This window comes from Lissotriton vulgaris, chromosome 9, assembly GCF_964263255.1.
Source record: "Lissotriton vulgaris chromosome 9, aLisVul1.2, whole genome shotgun sequence".
NCBI lineage: Eukaryota > Metazoa > Chordata > Amphibia > Caudata > Salamandridae > Lissotriton > Lissotriton vulgaris.
Window position 1 is genome coordinate 97,247,782 of NC_141697.1, and position 19,804 is coordinate 97,267,585.

At 42.8% G+C, this 19,804-nt stretch overlaps 1 protein-coding gene across 10 annotated transcripts in view; it reads left to right on the forward strand.

Annotated features, from left to right (window-relative positions):
• The window catches only part of GPHN (gephyrin), a 2,075,463-nt gene that overhangs the window by 1,402,208 nt on the left and 653,451 nt on the right, over window positions 1–19,804 (forward strand). For 4 of the 10 annotated variants that reach the window (XM_086937114.1, XM_086937115.1, XM_086937116.1 and 1 more), the window contains exon 8: window positions 4,409–4,516. The exons of the other annotated variants lie outside the window; for them this stretch is intronic. In XM_086937114.1, the coding sequence (XP_086793240.1) occupies window positions 4,409–4,516 (108 nt within the window). The remainder of the gene's footprint in view (window positions 1–4,408; window positions 4,517–19,804) is intronic. 10 annotated transcript variants of the gene reach the window in all.

The window sequence follows — 19,804 nt, forward strand, 5'->3', positions numbered from 1 at the left end:
GGCCAACCAGGAAATTACACTTTGAGAAAAACCATGCAGTTCAGAATTGGTTTTAATATCAGGGCCAGATGACCCAAATACTGACAGTAGTCAGGTGACAGGGTTAGGGTAAATGTTAAGGTGAGGATTACCCTAAGGGGTTAGACCAGTGGTTCTTAACCTTATGACTTGTGTGGACCCCCACTATGTCATTACTGGAAGCTGGGGACCCCTACCTAAAAGTTTAAGATAATTTGAGCCGCAGGACAATACACAGAAAATACAGAAAAAAACATTCCTGAAACAAACACACTAATGATCAAATATTTTATTTAATTAAAAACAAGAATAATAAAAAATGTTAATTTTAATGGGAAGGTTAAAAATTTGGACAATTTAGTCAGAAGAAAATGCGACTTATTTCTAGATAGAGGGCTCTAACACACTCTCAATCAAACCCCCATGACCCTTAGTACTGTTTGCGGTTCTGCATGGAAAAACCATGTCAGGTTCGAGCGCAGTGGTTAGAGTTCAGTGATGTAATGTCTAAAGTTGTTGGATAGAGTACAGCAGCGGTCAGCTGTCTAGTGGATCGGCAAGCAGACCTCTTAGGCGGGGAAGAGAGGGCAAGCAGAAGCAGAGGAAGGTATAAGGAGGACAAGGAGATGCATATCGGAGCCCAGATCCGTTGTCAGTAGACTACTTTGCATAGAACTATATAGTGTTGAGGTTTATAAAGGCATTTCGTGCATGTTTGCTGCGCCACCCGTGCTACCGCGGCCTTTCTGGAGATATACCACAAATGATGCCAGTAACTTGGTGATATTTACATGTACCAATTTGAGGTGACGGTCAGCATACCGCAATGTCTGTTAGAGTTCAAGTCTATCTCCAGAGTGCATCACTCAGAGGTTCGCCAAGCGTACCTCAAGAAGTAGGATTAGAAGGGCAGACTGGGTCAGTGTTAGCATCTCTGCAGCATTCCAAAGCCATGCTAGTGATCAGAGGGCAGATAGAGCCACATCAATTACAAATACACCTCTTTTGATCGTTTCTCTTGCCACATGCATTCCATGTTGTGATCGTTAATTGACAGTGTTGAAAACAGAAGTCTAATGCAATAGTCTTTAGAAACTTTTATCATATTACTGAAGTCTAATCCCATGTTTTCTGGGCCCTCAGTAAATTTCTTGACTCTACCACCTGGATGTTTTTCAATGTCCCACAATGCATCCTCATGTTTTTCTAGCGACTCGTGGCAGACTTGCACTTGATGAGAATCAGCTAACTCTTTGCATGTCCAGTCATTCAAGGTATTCCACCCCTTTACTTGAACATCCAGTCTCTCAAACTACAGCCCTAAACTTAAAGCCTGCCGTACGTTACTATCTTCTCCAGAAAGGCGGCCTTGGCAACCACTGTGTGCAATTGATATGGAGCACATGATCTCACCTCCTACATACACAACCACTGAATGTGAACTCCATTGCTGAATGTACTGGACTGTTTTGTGTGTCATCCCTCCTTTGTTTTCCGTTTGAGATCATGATTCCTCAACCCTCTGTATGTTGAGCATCCTTGTAGACGTTTTGGCCAATTCAATAATTACAGATTCTAGACATCCATACACTTAGCAAGAAAGAGCAGCATGAGCAACTACTCAGACCAACACCGCCCACCTATGTTATGAGGGATCGGTGCAACAACACAGACCCTTAGTACAGAGAAGACCTTGTTTAGTTTGACTGATGATTGAGCCTGTTATCTGTCCTCTGAGGATAATGGAAAATGGTGTTTCCACTTATAATATTTCAGTGTTGGGTGAAAGTAGCTGTTTCCTAGAAGCGGAAATAGGCCTTCCTATGCATGCAGCACCCAGTTTGGGAAAAAAACACTCCTTTTCTAACTAGTGCTACCGTAAGATCATAGCATTACGGATCCTGTACTCACTGGTGCATTACCTACATAAAATGTAGGGCTTCTGTTGTTTAGTGTGAAGTTACATAAAGAGTCATTAATCTCCTCTCAGATGTGGCAGTGACTAAGAATGGGCAAATAGTCCCAATAATATGGAAATCATTAATCAGTTGCTACATCCGGTTAGCAGGAAGGTGATTAAATAATTTTTGTGCTTGAGTTGGGCCTCACTGAAAATAGTACCCTAACCACCTGGATGGGAAACGCCACGGACTTCCTGTATTACAAAAAAAAAGGACCAACAAGTCAACTGGGGACTTCCAATTAGCTACCAATAGGCCAGTTAAAATAGTGAAAACCACTCAGTGTCATAGTCAATATGATTGGCTGTCATACAGCTAGTAGAATCTGCCCTAGCAAGCCAATCTACAGGGTTGCAGGATGAGCAATCTGAATGGCTGAAACACCCGTTGGACTATGTGGAATGGGTTTAAGATTTAGGAATGTCACGCAGAACATAGGGTGTCCCATCACAATTTGGGCACAGGGAAGCGACTTAAATTACTGTTTTTCCTACCCACCGATGTAGATCCTGAATATGGAAGATGCACGGGCACTTATGCTTGGTCAAACTGGAAAAAGTCTGGTTCCTGCAGTTAAAACCCATGCATTCAGGAAACCTCTACCTTGCGGGGCACTGACATATTGAATCCCGTTCTGTTTAAATGCGCAATGCATTTTTATTTATGACTCTTGCATAGACATTGGAGGCACAATTTTTTTAAATTAAGCTTCATTTTAATAGTAGAAGTGAAATCACGCCATAGTACACACAAATGACAATGACGTCCAAGTACATTGTACTGTTAGTCAAGAGACACTGAAACGTGTTCAAAAAGCTTCTAATTGTATTGTACAGAGTTCCTACAATCTTTGCAGTTACTATTATAGTCCATCAGTGCAGTTACTAGCGAGGATCCGCTATCGTCTATAAATGTAATTTGTCAATATATGGCTACTGGAATATGTTTAAAAAGCAGACCGCGCGGCACACAAGTAATCATTTTTTGGAAGCTCTGTTTATTGGCAGGACCGTGATCAAGAACTAATTGAATACTAGGAACATACTGAGTGTAGTGGCAGCCCACCCTCCTCACCTGAAGGATAGTGTCATCATGTTACACCTCAAAATGACTGTGGTGGGCTGACGCCCAGTGAAAGCATGTTCCAGAGGCAGAGTTGCCTCCACGCCGCTGTCCTGACTCATGAAGAAGACAGAAGGGCATAAACATTCTATAGAATATATCTTGAATACTCCAGGTACACAGCCTCTTTTAGCTTTTTGCTAGAGCGCTGACTTACCACTGAGGAGGTCACGTTGACAAGTTCATACCCTTACCTTTATTGTGTCCTCTACCTCATCCCGACAAAGAGAAGAAGCTGCATCATTCAGATCGTCGTAGGATGGACGGCTACTGCATAGACTGAATCTAGGACCTCCGGTCTGATGACCTGCTCTACATATGCTATTTGGGAGGGATGAAGGACAAGACTGCCCAGAAGAGAACTTTGTACCGATAGTTGGGTTGCAATACACTCTGTATACATACAAATTCCTCACAGCTCCCATCCACCCCCACATTCTGATGAAGGGAAATACCCATTGCATAAATAACGGTCAGATCTGCCCACCTCTTAGGGCGTGAACAAAATGGACGAGGAACGGACATCAGGGTAGAGGGTTGTCGGGCTAATTATGTCATGTTCCAGGTGGTACCAGATGGCGAAGAGAAAGCCGAACAGCAACCACATATGCAGGAGAGTTACTCCAGTGTTTTGGAAGCCAGTCTGGCTCCTGGGCATATTCACAATGTAAGGAATCTGCAAGTAGATTAGAGTATCCACCAGAAAGCTCATTACCGGAGGTACGTATTTGTCTTCTGATGGCTACCTCTAGATGCAGATTCATCACCTTTTGAATTACTATCATAGCATTGCCCCCACCAATGCGAAGTAATTTCTTAATTGGAAAGCATCTGAATCCAACACTGCTTTTTTTCTGAGATCTGAGTGTTCAGATGCAGATGAATGGAGTGAGTTCCTTTGTTTACGGGCAATACATGAATTAGGGTCTACTCAAACCCGTGATGTGTCCACCGCAAAGAGACTGAGCTTCACGATCTGTCCTAATAAAGGGGCCTGCTACACCTACCACACACACCACAAAGATTTATGCTCACTTATTTGTAGTCTGGGTATTTTTCCGAATTGCAGTTAATCAAAATCTAATTGGCTTGGAAAACACCTGTGATAGAAACCTTATGTGTTCTTCAGGTTGAAAGTAGCAGCTGTTCCCCTTCATTCGGCTCTGTCCTTCGGTGTGTCATGTTGTCATTGTGTCCTATCCTTTACCATGTTCTCTGCATCGATCATGCCTATAGCCATCATTGTCCTTGTATGATGCCATGTTCTCCTGGTACCACATTCATAGTTGTTGTGTGTTGTGCATTAGAAGCATCCATCCCGCTCCAGTTCTGCTGCTATCATGGCCAAAGGTGAACCGCCCATCCCTGGTCTCATCAGTTATGCTCATCACGCTGCAGGCAGTGCAGGAGAACCGGTAAGAGACTCCTCTTATAGACTTTCACATGCACTGTTTGAGATGTTAGATGCTCTGGCTCCCATCCCTCCAAAACAATTCTACTGTACTGTTTGCCTAATTAAGAGCCAGTCCACAGCTCATAGCCTTGTTCGGTTGTCCAAGACATGAATGTTCATACTGCTTCAACATGAAGTAACTCTGGGGCCACTCAGTGAAGTGAATAATTATGAAAGAAACATACTGGTAAAACTACTAAATGTTTGCAATCAATAACCCTTTTTAGTGCCATGCTCAACCAGCTGTCCTTGAAGAACAAAATACTTTTGTGCAAACATTTAATTCATATTCTGTTTTTATTCTCGTACTGTCCCATAACAATAGCAAATCTGCTTTTAAACTAATGACGAGGTGAAAGCAGAAAGAAGGGTCATTGTGGGACTACAAATAACACATCTAAACAGGAAAAATTTCAAAGACCATCAGTACATGTCACAAGGTACATGTTATATATACAGAAGGTAACATATTACCACCGGAAATGAAAAGTAAGAGATAGAAAAATGAAATCCTAAACAGCAAATGGAGACATGAATTGAAAACTTGAGTTTCTTTAAAATTGTTCTGTAAGAAGTTCTGGTCCCCGGGATTTTAGGGACATCAGAAGTTACTAGGCCCCAATTGTATCAATGGAGACCTTTTATCTCTGATGCCGTGGGGTCTTTGTACAATGGACACTCAACTGGGAACCAAGTACCTCTTTCTGTCTGAGTCTCAAGATCCGTAGGACAGCAGTCTAAGTCTGACTCGAGGAGGTGCTGTGGACTAAAAACTTATAACACAGCAAAACAACAATAAAACTCAATGCATCAGTGTCCAGCCAGGGCTTCTATTTTGAAAAGGAAATTTACTTTGCTGCACACATAACTAAATGCTACAAACAGTTACAAATATACAGAACATCTCGGTCAATAACTAAACTGTAATCCCTCCTAAATCACCCACCCTAAAGAGGGGACAACCATCCCCATAGACATTGTCTGTTTCGGTTATCTTTGACATGCAGTGTGATCATTTGCACCCCTGTGGACCCTAAACAAGGAATGCCCTCTTAAAAAGGCTATTGGATCAACTGTTGATTTTTCATAATTAAAACATTAGGACTGTAGAAATTGCCTAGTGTTTCACAATATACATTTCATATGAATTATCAGATGCTTATCGACTTCCTACACAATCGTGGGTATGATCTCAGGGTTCTGTCGAGAGAGACTCCGCCAACATTTGAGGCAGACCTTAAACAGTGTTAAACATTAGCATGAGCTACTCAGAGAAACGTAGCCATTAGTTTTTGGCCAGACCTAAAATAAATGAATAAATAAATACATGTGAACATGGCATCTCCCTAGGGAGTTATACACATTTCACTTGGCCAGGCTAAATTTTTACATTTCGGTCTATTGACCTTTTATCTTTCTACAATATAAGTTGGGCGTACGCAGCTATCATGTGCCCCTTTAACTAAATTCCTTCCACGTACAACTTAATACACTTACGCCCCTCCCCCACCCAGAATCACTTACCTATTTTTTGCAGTCCCAGCCAAGTTTATTCCATCTGACTGTTCCCCCTGAAAAGGTATTCAGAGTAAAACAGGGCTCAATCATTGAGGTGCAAAGATCTGCTGGACATCGTTTGACTGCTTTAGTCACCGAGCATCATTTAAAATAGGAGAAGCACCACAAACAAGCTTTAATTTTAATAAATGGTAATAGCTCAGTCCCTGGTGGATGGATTCCGATGGGGTGTAGCTTCTGGTCCTGAGGTCTTCACAGTCGAATGCGCTAATAGATCGTGGTCCTTCTTGCTCAACGTTTCTTTGAAAGATTCTTTGAGCACCTTACAGACTCTTTCATTTCCAGTGCTCCCTCCTTAGCAGTTTAGTTATAAGGGCTTCTTCAACAGCACCTCGTGGAGGACCACCTGTTCTGCCTGCAATCCCCAGTCACCCATGGGCAGAGCATCCTGAGGGGAGATTGCACAAGAGCAGAAGTCCTAAATGCCTGCTCTTCATTGCACTACAGCCGTACCAGTCGTGCAGACGTTCACTGGTTTTCTTCCTTCATGGCCATTGGCTAGACACTCTCCACTAGGCGTTAGAGTTAGCCAGGAAGTTGATGCCACCAACCCTGAAGAGAGTCTATAATGTCCAGGAGTACAAGTGATAATAGGGTGCATGCCCTAGGCTTCCGACAAGGAACACTCTGTCACTGTTCCATCCTTTATCCGTTTGATGTATGTTTTTAGCTCCCAGTCTTCTCAGGAGCTTAAGAAGGAAGGTAGAGATTTTTGAGATAGGTGAGTCAGTCTCCCAGACTAGTGTTGCTGTGTCACCTGTTCACCCTCGTCACCAACCCACTGCCTATCACACTATGTGCAGCATTCTAGGTAAAACACTAGACAGAAGCCTTCCTCATTGTTTGAATGGGGAGCTTCCTGTGACTTATTAACAAGTAGTTGCTGGTGCTCAGCTTTCGAGCTCCCAGTCCCACCTCCTTCCTACAGTAGTGAGTCTTATTTTTCTACATAAGAGCCTGTTTGTCTACTGGGGTCTTTAATGTGCCATCTGGTGAAGCACTGTAATAAAGAGGCGGAAAATCTATGTACATCTAACCATCGATATGACTACTTGGCCCTGGCAGATGTATACAAAGTCACAACTCGGGTACTTTTGATGATAGCGGAAGGTGAGACATTTGGTTGTGTGCCCAAGGCACACCGGGCTTCAAGTTCAGACGCCCAGTGCAGAGAGCAGGCATAGACGAATGTAGGATGCGAAACATGATGGAGATGCCTAGCAAGTACCACATACTAAATGTTAGATAAGCCATATGTAGTGAAGGAGATATGATAAATGATGAAACATGTATCATAACCACAAAAAAATGGGAAATTGTGGCCACAGCTACTGTCCTAGGGTGTGAATGAATATAGAGTGGTTGGCTTACAGAGGAACCACTTTCCCAATACATCTTCTTGAAAAAGGAGGCTGTGCGGTTCTTTGCCCCCATGGAACATAATAAGTAGCTTTTTAAAATTATTTGTATAAGAAAGAAATTCATAGATAGTTGTGAGGTTTTCCTATTAGATATGTTAAGGGTTTGCTTATATTTGCACTGGAGTTTTTTTTAATGTTTGACTGCAATAGATCATGGGAGCACATGGTTGTGGGCAATGAGAAAATTAATAATGGACTAGAGTGGAATTGATTGTGGCGTTCTGTGTCATCTTCCAGGTACAAAAGAAACACGTGCAAAGAAAAAGACAGTTGGCACAAGAATAAAGTCTGTGGACCTGATTCGCAAGGGCCTCTGCACTCGAGGCAGAGGCCCACAGTTGTGGTCGGAGCCCTGGACTCGTGGCGGGAGCCCTGCAGTCGTGGTGGGAGCCCTGCGCTCGTGGCGGGAGCCCTGCGCTCGTGGCGGGAGCCCTGCACTTATGGCGGTAGCCCTGCACTTGTGGCAGGAGCCCTGCGCTCATGGCGGGAGCCCTGCACTTGTGGCGGGAGCCCTGCGCTCGAGGCGGGAGCCCTGCTCTCGTGGCGGAATCTTAGTGCTCGTGGCCGGAGCCCCGCGCTCATGGTGTGAGCCTTGCAACCATGACAGGAGCCCTGCACTCATGGTGGGAGCCCTGCACTTGTGGCGGGAGCCCTGCACTCGTGGCGGGACCTCTGTACCGCAGTTACCCATTGTGGAGGTCCTGCCACAAGTGCAGGGCCAATGCCACTACTGCGGGGTCTCCACCACAAGTGTGGAGGGCCTTTCTGAATCGGACCCTGTGTGACTGAATATTGAGTAATTCTATAATTGATGGCCAACTGAAAGAATATTTAAAGGAGTCTCCATTTAAACACATCCCATCCAGTGTCCACACAGCATAAATCTTTCCCATTCCTCTCCTTTGAATGTGGGAAACCTGAGGAAGGTGCAGTGGTCAGATCTGTGTCAAGACACACACACACACACACCAACCACATGGATCCACGCTCCAGTACAGGAAGCGATGGACTCCTTTAAAACAATACCCTGAGGAAGGTGCAGTGGTCAGTTTGGTGTCGACACGCTCACACCACATGGATTCTCGCTCCAGTCCAGGGAGAGGTGGGCTCCTTTAAAACAATACCCTGAGGAAGGTCCAGTGGTCAGATTGGTGTCGACACACACACACCACATGGATCCACGCTCCAGTGCAGGGAGAGATGAGCTCCTTTAAAACAATACCCTGAGGAAGGAGTAGTTGTCAGATTGGTGTCGACACGCACACACCACATGGATTCTCGCTCCAGACCAGGAAGAAGGGGGCTCCTTTAAAACAATACCCTGAGAAAGATCTGGGAAACTAGTTCAAAGCTCTTGCAGGGTATCTTGGAAGAGGTAGCCCACAATGCCGGGGATCTCGCCACCCTTCTTTCTCCGTCTCTCTGGGTAAGGCATCTGCACTCCATTATGGAAGTGTGTGCTTCAAGGGACCAACTCTGTGTGAGGCTGTCAAGGTAATGCATAGGTGGATGAATGGATGGATGCCACTACTAAATAACATTATGTAACCATGGAGTTCAACACAGAATCGTTGAGTAAATATATTAGCACCCTAAGCTATGGAACCCAATGGTTTCATATGGTCAATAGAATTTGTTCCATTGGATGGTGTAGGGGAACAGTGCTTATTTACAGTGCACTTAAATTGTAAGTACATGGTATTCGGATAAACTGGCGGTCCGATGTAGAAATACCGATTTGCAAAACAGGATGTGAAATTTGCACACCAACTGGTTTGCAAATGGTTATGCTATGTTTGAGGTAACCTTTGTACTAATAGGTCGCATCGCAAAATCTCTAGTCACAAAGGATCACAAAGCTCCTGCCTAAGGAAAATTACATAGGCAGGTTGCAATGCGGGACCTCCTGTGAATGGTTGAAAATGCATGGATGGCAGCCTTCAAGGGACAACAGACCACCCTCCTTGCATTTGTACCAAAACTGAAATATTTGTTTTTAAACAGCCATTGTCCGTTAAAGAGGCAGGCATCCATTTTGGAATACTCCCTGCTCCTTAAACTATTTATTTTATACACACACTAGTGGGCCCACAGAAGCACTACAAAATGATTTGAGAATCCATCATAATATTAGTACCCAATGACAACGCAAGAATATATTCCAAAATACAGTTACAATATGCAAAATGTCATCATCGAACCACGTACCTGCTAATTAATTCATGAATTTTACATAAAAGTACATTCAAACAAACGATAAAAATATATATAAATTGAATTACTATTTGCCGCCTCTCTGGCAGCACAACATGTTTCCCAAAGGGGAGGCTACTTTGTATGAATCAATTACCACCACCTTTGAGCAGTCAGTAACTTTCGAACGTTTTGCAGGTGTAATTGTGGTTGCAAACCATTGATACATTGCAGTGTAACTCTCAAATAGAAGGGCTTCCATTCCATGCACCCTTCTATTAGATATCCGTAATGGATCAAAAACTCTTTTTATAAGTTGGAAAGACTATTAGGACTTCCAAAAGGGGTTTGTACATTTCAAAACACGCTTTCGCTGTGTTAAACCATATGAATAATCAAATCTCTGCGTTTGAGAACACAAAATTGTTTGTACATCTGCCCCAGGTTATAAAAATGGCTCCCTTTCAGCCTGCTACCTCCACATTGTCTATTTGGTATATGTGTTACATACAACAAGGTCAACTCCCACTGCACACTCTGTGCTCTTCAGTAGTCCCTCTGTACCTTGGTCACCTTCCTAGTGCAGCTTTTCGTCCCAATGTTTAACACATATTAGTCTGCTTTCATAGGAGAACCTGTCCTGGGTCATACAATCTTTTCTCTTCTGTGAGATTGTAACCTCTGAGAGGTGTGTGTGACCCCTACACAGTGTGTTATCCTATCAAGAGATTTGACCAGCCTTTGAACTTGGAAATTGCCTCGTAACCTCATTGAATGTCTTTATTGGCCAAGCAAAATTTCCTGCTCTCTTTTGTTCGACGTTCTTTGGTTCTTCCATTGAACAATCCCTCCACTTGTTCCCTCATCCCCAGCCTTCCTATGAGAGGCTGTATGTGTGGACTTGGACCTCCCATCCTCTGCCTAAGAGTGTAGAGGTAAGGTCTGAGTCCTGAAGTTTAGGTGAGACTGAATTATCCAAGGGGCATGCTGTAGCTGGTTAACATTGGAATGGGCACACCTTACTTAAAAACTCCTCCTATCCTTTTGCCAGAGGCAGAGTCCTAGATTGGCCTCATTGTGCTTTCAGTGGCTCCATTGACCACTGCAAGTTCCCTCTTTATGTTTAACATAATTATGACACGCTGGCTTGTATGATATTCGCAACAGCTTTTTGAGAAAAAATGCCTGTAATGGTAGCACCTGCATCCTTGTGCTTATTGCATAGTTTGTTTAATAAAACAGGAGAGGTGCTTCATTTAATTTCTCTTCAAGCCAGTTTGGGAGTGCCACCCCTATGTTGATGGATGGAGCAGTAACCCTACAATGCCACATCACAAATTGCAGCCATACATATAAGCTTCTACAGCCCATGCATTGCATTTCACACGGACGATACCCCTCCCCTCCTCCCTGTTAGTGGTTACTAGGGCAGGCGTCAGCTGGTGTTCTCTTCAGCTTCACATTGTGGCGCCCGACAGCCCCTATGTCCCTCTCTTCATTCACTAGCTCCTTCCTTCATGCTCATAACCAACATCTCTCCACCCACGTCAAAAATAACAATTGTCTGGAACCCTCTCAATCCGGTTCTAGGCCCAACTATAGCACGGAACTGGCCCTACTTGAGGTCACGGATAACATCAGAATGGCCCTAGATAGTGGCCACTCCACCATTCTCGTGCTGTTGGACCGGTCTTCAGCATTCGACAAAGTGTCACACCAGATTATGCTTAGGAGACTGCAGGAGATTGGACTAAGTGGAATAGCCTTTCAGTGGATGACCAGCTTCCTGTCCTACCGCACTCAGATCGTCAATCTAGGACCCTTCTGGTCTAAGACGATGGAATTGAGCAAGGGTGTCCCCCAGGGCTCTTGTTTGAGCCCTACATTGCACCCTTGGGCAACCGGTTCAGGTCCTGTGGTTTCCTGCCCATTTTCTATGCTGACGACACCCAGCTTCTTTTCTCCTTTAATAAATCTTCCTCATCAGCTTTGTCCATCTTCTCTGAAGGAATGACTGCATTTGCAGATTGGACGAAAAGCACATGTTTACAACTTAACACAAGAAAAACTGAGATAATGCTATTTGGAGATGCCCCTCTTCTCTGGTCCCCGGATTGGTGGCCAGTAGCCCTTGGTCCTCTACCTGAACGCAAAAAGCGGGGAATTTACTTTGATCACCCTTTAACACTGAAGGTATCTAATGAAATGGGAAACCCAATATAATATACCCCTGAAGGCTTGGGCAGATTCAAATGAACAGGTAAATGCGCCTTCAAGGGATTTATTTCAATACTTGTTTTTACTCTTTTAGTTCACTATTCAAGGCAAGCTAGCAAATATTACTTGCAATGTAATTTCTTTTTATAATTTCTGTTTGTAGAATATAAACGTACTTAGATTGTTCCCTTATTCACAAAATGAGAACACAAGATCTAATCATAGACATATATATCCAAACACGGGTGTAAGTATGAAAAGAATATTATATTGAGAATTAATATAGGGTACTTGTAGGTTTAACTCACAATGAAACAAGAAGGAAAAAAAGTTTTTACAATAACTAACCTCTACACTATAACAATTGTGTACACTTTTTCATATAAAACAAATGACATTTAAGAAAGAAGTGTATTTGTTGACGTTTCGGTCCTCATGCTTTCGTCAATAAGACCATCTTCAGGACTGTAAACGTTAAAAACAGTTGACTCCTAATGAAACATGGAATAAGAAATAATTACCTTGTGTCTTTCTTATATACATCTACAATAAGATAAACTCCTGTGCAAATTAAACAAAAACATTTAGTATTGACAATTACTTTGAAGATATTTACAAAGATAGTCACCAAATCTTAGGTCACATTTAATTTGAAACAAAACATGTTAAGGATGAACATTTTATTTATTCATCAACTTCAAACTTTAGGCCGTAATTGTGTTTTATATAGAATTATAACATTTCCAACTTAGGTATGTCTCACGGGAACCAAAATTGGTCTCCTCCTGGTTTAAGTCCATATGATCACTTCCTAAAAATATCTTTTTGTCCTATGGTTACTCAGTAAGTCTTCAAGAGGATATGTGTTGCAATTATTAGAATCCTCTTTATCGTTTCGTGGAATAAGTTTATTGTATAGAAATCACATAATTTATTTCTAGCCCAGAGAATACCCTCTCCACTCACAGTTGATTCTAGGAATATCTCAGTTTAGTCTAGATCATTAATTACAGTATCTAAAACATCCTTTTACCCTGTTAATTATATTCTTACTTTCTGCTGAGGGACTTTCTTTTTTAAATTTTTCTGTCAACTGTCTCTTTTTAACTTACTTGATGGAAAATGACCAGCAGAGGTCTGAAAATCCCAGAATCACTTTAGCATTCTCTAGATTCCAGTCCATATAAATTGTCTTCCACAAGCACCCGTAGACAATAATATTTTTTTCAAATCTTGTATTTTCAGAGATACGACCACCAAAGTCCTGATTTTATATTGAAAACAGAGCTTTGGACTATACCATTTCATGCTGAAAGGCAATTCTTTTCTCTGTGTGTTCTCATACTTGGGGTGTCACGCAGTTTGGTGCTTATTTTCCCTCCATGTTAATGAACAGTAGATGTTTCAGCACCCAGTCTAATGTGCTCCATAGCTAAATACATGTAAAGTTCCATAGGCGAGACCGATTGCATTGCAAATGCTTGTTTTGCTTTGTGTTTGGAGCATGACGCTATGCTGATATGCCATTGGAATAACTATCCTGTACAAATTACAAAACACGTAAGAAACCCTGGCTTGAAACTGCTATTCCACAGTGACCTAAATCCTGGTAGTGTTTGATTTTAGTTTGAGCAGTTTCGCAGCCTCCCATTCGAGGTTTCTTTAATGCTTGATTTGCTTGCCAGTCAATTTACGCAACATATCTCATTGTTGAAAGATGTCCATATTGATAACGATATGCGTTAAAAAAAAGGCAATATTTACACGAGACCACAGGCTCTTTCCGAACCCACCGACACTACAAAATCTGTGCAGGTGGAATTGTTGTATTTGATCTTTTCTTGTTTCTCGTTTGTTTCTGTAACGTGTAAATACGTAATATTCTCCTCATGTTACGCACTTGGTTCTATTGTGGAGCACTGTGACACCTTTGGGTAAAGTCAGCGCTAAATAAAAATACATTAAATAGACAATGAAATAAAAAATACACTAAACTGCACATTGGCCTGTACAGTCAAGAAGGCCGGTTCAACCTCACCCCCATTCCACCCAACCCACACTTTGTCTCTCCCAGTGGTTCTGCCAGCTCGGCTTCTACTGTGGCTGAAAACTGAACTGACGCAAGAGATCCCTAAGCACTTTACATCAACAGAAGCTTCTCAGGACGGGGACAAGTAGTGTCATTTAAGGATTTTGGCGGCCCCAGGGAAGAAATAATGTGCTTGGAACAGTTTTTAATTGTATTACTCATGTTTTGCTAAATCAAGCCCTGTGTTAGCAAGCAACATTGAATTATACTTTGCATGTAAGATACAAAAATACAGGGAAGTGAGCTAGAAAGATCCCCTTCCCCGGGAGAGCCCTGCAAGGTGGGAGCCCTGGGGAATGTCTCCCAAGCCTTGAAAAGTCTTTTAGAGGAAGAGCTGTATAACCTTATTAGTCAGCACTGCAGAGCAGAGGGGGCGCCCTGTCAGAAGCTAGTGCTTTACAAAACAAACACATCTGTACCTTCCAGATGTCAGTAGTGGTCTTACACTAGCAGGGGGAATTTACATTTGTAAGGCTAGCTGGCCACAACCGAACTTCACACTGCGGGTCAATTTCGGGGACAGGGACTTATTTTTCATCATCAAACTTGTACCCAGAGCACGAGCGAGGAAAAAAACTAGGAAACGTAAGGAAGGAAAACAATAACAAAGGGAGAATCCAGGGATTAGAAAAGCTGCAGGATGGCGACGAGGTGAAAGGTGGCGGAGAGAAGGAAAGAGTTGGAATGAAGCCTCTGCAGCTCTAAAGCCTACTACCCTGGCATTCAGCAGCGCGGGGCTCCGTAGAAAAAACTTGGGTCCCGGCACTGGTTTGCTTTCAACAAATCAAGCACTGGGCCATCACGTTACAAAATGTTAGTGTCAAGACACCTGAAAGGCGATAAGACGTGTGGTAGGTGACGTTCTGGAAATGTTTAATCTCAATCAAAAATTAATTCTCATTGGAAAATGTAATTTCTGAATCCTGGCAATTTGTTCTCTGCCAAATTGCTCCATGTCATGTGTGACACCTTTAGCCGGTAGTGCCTAGTTGGCCAATATAACTTTGCGTTCTGAGACGTGCAGCGTAGCTTGTATGATTACAAGTATAAGCATAAAAATCCTAGCATACAAATTGCTGGTCTGCAAACAACCCACAGGTGGGACACATTGCCCTTCAATCTTTCACTGCACCCAGGACTCCCATGAGGCACATTACCAGTGCTTCCCCCAAGCTGCAGTACTACTGCTTAACTTATGCGGAGCACCTATGCCCTTCTGATGCATAACAGTAGGTACACTTATACCCCCTGGCTCCATATGTGCCTCTTGAGTGAAGGTGCTAGCTATATATCATGATGGGTGAGCCAGAAATTCAGATACCTAGATGTCACAGAGTTTAAACAAAGACTTCGAGATTTAGAACCCGCTGGATGTTCTTGAAGAGGCAGACACCAGTTTATTTTCCCTCCACTTCCGCTGCCCACTTGAGCCTCATACAATCCAGCTGGCTGCTCTGCCTTCCATTTTGCCTTCTAAATTGCAAAACGCAAACCAGGGGGGTCCAGACTGGCATCTCACTCGTTTTTTTGTTGTGGGCGTCATTTATTAAAAAGCTTTAAGCATACTTGTATTTAGAGTTTAAAAAATAAAGTGGATTGACTACCAAATGTGGATTTCTCTGCACAAAAAAAAAGTTTCCTAAAGCGCTGACAGATGGTAAGGACCAAGGAACTGGCTGTGCTCTTTGACTTAAATGCTGAGATGTACATACAGCCACTGAACCTGGGGCGTTCCTGTAGTAGGTTGAGTTGGTCAGTACGCCCCAGAAAGCATACAAGGAGGGGGACCTAACTGATAACCGTCTGACGCTCCTGGAGCTTCTTCTGAAGACTTATCCGCTTTTGTTGGGCGAAGGTGTAGCCCATGCACACTGGAAGCAAAAGTTTGGAGTTCCGCATTTCAGCAGGTCCAAAACCCGGCAATGAGTTAAAATTCTGGGCTAGAAACAGAAGATGCCTCAATATGTCAGGTTGAGTTTTTAAGCAAGCCATCTAGTCTGCAAGGTCAGATAGGTGTGCAACAAAGAGCTATGCATGGGGGACTTGGTAGGGGGCATGTGGTGCTACTGCCGAGCCACCTACTCTTGCATCTAAAGCTCACTGTCTTCCAAGGTCAGGGTCAGATTGGCCTATACCCAGGGCAGTTTCTAGGTGTTTTTTCGGCCCTAGGCGAGAATTTAAAAATGCCGCCCCTCCCTTTTACTACTATCACTCTCTCCCACGTTATCCAGGCTACTAGAATGAATGCATTAAATATTTCCAAACTCATGTTTTTTGCCGCCCTCCCCCTTTTGCCACCTTATGCGGCCGCCTAGTCTTGCCTGATGGTAGAAACGGCCCTGCCTATACCGCAGACTGGCTTTGCCCGAAGGGCTGATCTGACAGGCCAGTGTGTGGGCCTGTTTAATGGTCAACTGGGCTGTATTTCTTGGTCTGGTTTCGCCAGACAATTATGTGAGCATCACTAGATAAGGGTTTTGGCTCTGCCCTCATGTTGGTAGCTAGGATTACAGTTTTGATTGGGCAGAAGTTATTGCCCTCCACACAGCTGTGATCATTTTGTTTATTTATCCAGCTGCCTGGGTCTGAACTTTCAGGGCCACACACATGACACTGTAATACTATCAAAATGCCTTCCATAACTATATACTTTGGGTTTTTTCTACGGCAGCAGCACGGATAAGAGGAGGGCAGTCGTTAACCTACATGGATTTTTAGGTCTGGCTTTATAGTGCAACTGTCGCCTCATCTTTTAACCTAAACCTATATTGCTCAACAGTTCTTTTTTTTCACAAAATACATCCCCATGCTATTGACTGTTAATACTTCACATTACTGTACAACATACCATTAAAGCCAGACCTATTGGTTTTGCCAATGCTTGTTTCTCTAATTCACTAACAAGGGCCGTTATTTTTTGGGTGCTGGGGACTGTTTTCTGTACCAGTTCCGACCCTTTCCAAGGTGGAGGGATGGGGGGAGGTTTCACTAAGAGCTGTAAATTGTCATCCTCTGAGCGGAGAGTAATCAACTCCAAAAAGAAAAAAAATGATGGACTTGGCCCGCATTGTGCTGGCTCACCAAGCCTCTGCCTGAGACCATATTATCTCTAGCAGAAATCTAAAGCCAGAATATTAATAGTCTTTCTGTCAAAGAATTCCAGCCTTGCATTTGGTTTCTACCCTGATGTCTTTTGACTCCATCTTATCACAGCAATTCATCAGGGAGCCGCGTGCTCGAGACGTGACGCAGGACAAACGCAAACCCTATATATGCTTTCAGTATAAAATCTTCGAACTGACAGTTTTAAGTACAGCATATTTTAGATCTGCCCAGCGGTCACATAAGCTGCCTCTGTGTTGTTGCTGACTCCCTTTCCCAGATGTATTTTTAGCTTCTGTGATTTCACCCCTCTGATTTATCAAGTACATAGGAATGTAGTGCTGGAACCGTTAGTGCCTGGCTGTCAGTGAGCTGTATCAGTAAGATGATGAACTTATTGTACGTTTAATCCTAGGCACTGTACCTCCTTCCATGTTCCATGATGCCAGCCAGCCCTGCTTGTCACTTACTTTGTTGTCACCAGGGTCGTGTGACCTTGGTTAAATCGCGGATGCGAAGATCCTCCCCCTTGATTTTTGGTGAAATACTTCCCCCATGGCTTTGTGGTGCAAGACAGGCATGTGAAGTGTGAAAGCTCTGATGTCACCGTGGACATCAAAGGACAAACCACTCTGACGTCACAGAAGGACAGGGATGATGACTGTTAAAAAAGCTGCAATGCATCCAGGAAAGAAGAGACAGCAAGTTCCAGGTAAAAGTAAATACGTGTCCTTTATTCCTCAAGTCTTCATAAGCGCAGGTAGTAACTGAATACCGTGAAACTGTCATTTCCCAACATATATCTTCCCCGCACCCCTTGCTAATCACAACACCACGCGGAACTCCCAGTTTACATTCACACAGCACGAGAGGAACCACACGCGATACCCACACTTTCAAAATACAACATAAAGAGTATCGTTTGTAGATGACGCACATGTGGCCACGCGCGTCATTACAAACAATAACATACAACACACCTCCCCCCTTTTCTTTTTTTTTTTTAAGTAAGAACAAAATCCCTGAACCTATCTGGAACCCTGCGGCACCTTGAACTCCTCAATAATTCTTGTGAAGCAGAACTGCAGGAATTAACTGAAACTACAGTAGATTCAGGTACCCTCAACCCATCAGTAGTAACATCCAAAAACACATTTGATGAATCATCCTCTGAAATGTCTGTCATTATTAAATTTTGAGACTCTGCTAAAATGCCAAGCACTTCCATCCAATACTCTCACAGCATTCCTAAATACCTCAACTACCTCAGTTGGATCAGACCATTTTGCCAATCCCTTATGTACAAAACTACCTTTTTTTAATCTCACAAGATCCCCTTTTTTAACAAATCATTCTTCATTTTCTCCTTATATGCATCAACTTTCCTGCAAATTTCTGTAAAATCAACCTCAGCAAAATCAATGCGACCTCTATCCTTGTTCTTTAACCACCAAGGTACAAGATTAGTACTAGGTTTCCGCCCTCTCAATAACTCAAAAGGAGACAACAAGGTACCCGCATTAGGAGTAGTTCTGTATGATAATAACATGGACTGGATTGCCTTATTCCAACATAAACCACCCTTAACAGCCAACTGAATAGCTTCCTTGACTACTCTATTAAATCTTTCTATTTGGCCATTGGCCTCTGGATGGAATACCGCTATTCTTTTGTGAAAAATCCCACATCTACTAAAATAACTTTCCATTTGCTTACTGACAAATTGTTGTCCATTGTCTGTTACCACCTCTTGAGGAATGCCCTCTCTACAAAAGATGTCATCCATGAATTGTATAATAGCATCACTAGTGACTTCCCTAACCGTTTTTATTTCCGGCCATTTTGAAAAATAATCAATACCAGCCCACCAAAAATTGTTTTTCAACCGTCTCCTGGTGATTGATATACCAAAATGCCCTTCATGAGCTAAATCAAGAATTTTTTTCCTAAGACCAAAAGGTGGAATAAATTTATCACCTCTCAATAAAATTCCATTTTCTATAGCAAGTTCATCTTTAATTTTGTGATAACTCATTAAACCACCTGTGAAATCTCCTCCTTCTGGCCAACCCTTCAATATGAATTCTTTTACTTCTTTACGTTCTAAATCTTTATCCATTTCTTCATTCCATAATTGCTCTTGCACCACAGAATTCTCTCCAAATACCAGATTAACATCACTAACAACATGTGCTACTTCACACTCATCTCTGTCAACCACATCCGACTCTTTGCACGCCAAAGGAAACCTCGACTTGCAGTCTGCATGAACATTAGATTTGCCAGGAATATATTCTAAAGAATACTGAACATTTTATAACCTGGAAGAAAGTCTTGCCAACCTTGATGAAAGTGTACGCCCCCCACCAGGTGACAATATATGCACCAAAGGTTTGTGATCTGATTTAATAATGAACTTCGTTCCCCACAGAAAAGGTCAAAATGTTCAGCCCCCCAGACACACGCAAAAAGTTCCCTTTCAATTACTGAGTAATGTTGTTCAGATTCTCTTAATGTCCTTGAAGCATACGCCATGATCCATTCTTTGCCCCATTCTTCTTGAATTAATACTGCACCCAAACCACAATTACTTGCATGAACCATCACAATGCATTTCTTCCCAATGGTTTAAGACAAGGTGCCCATATAA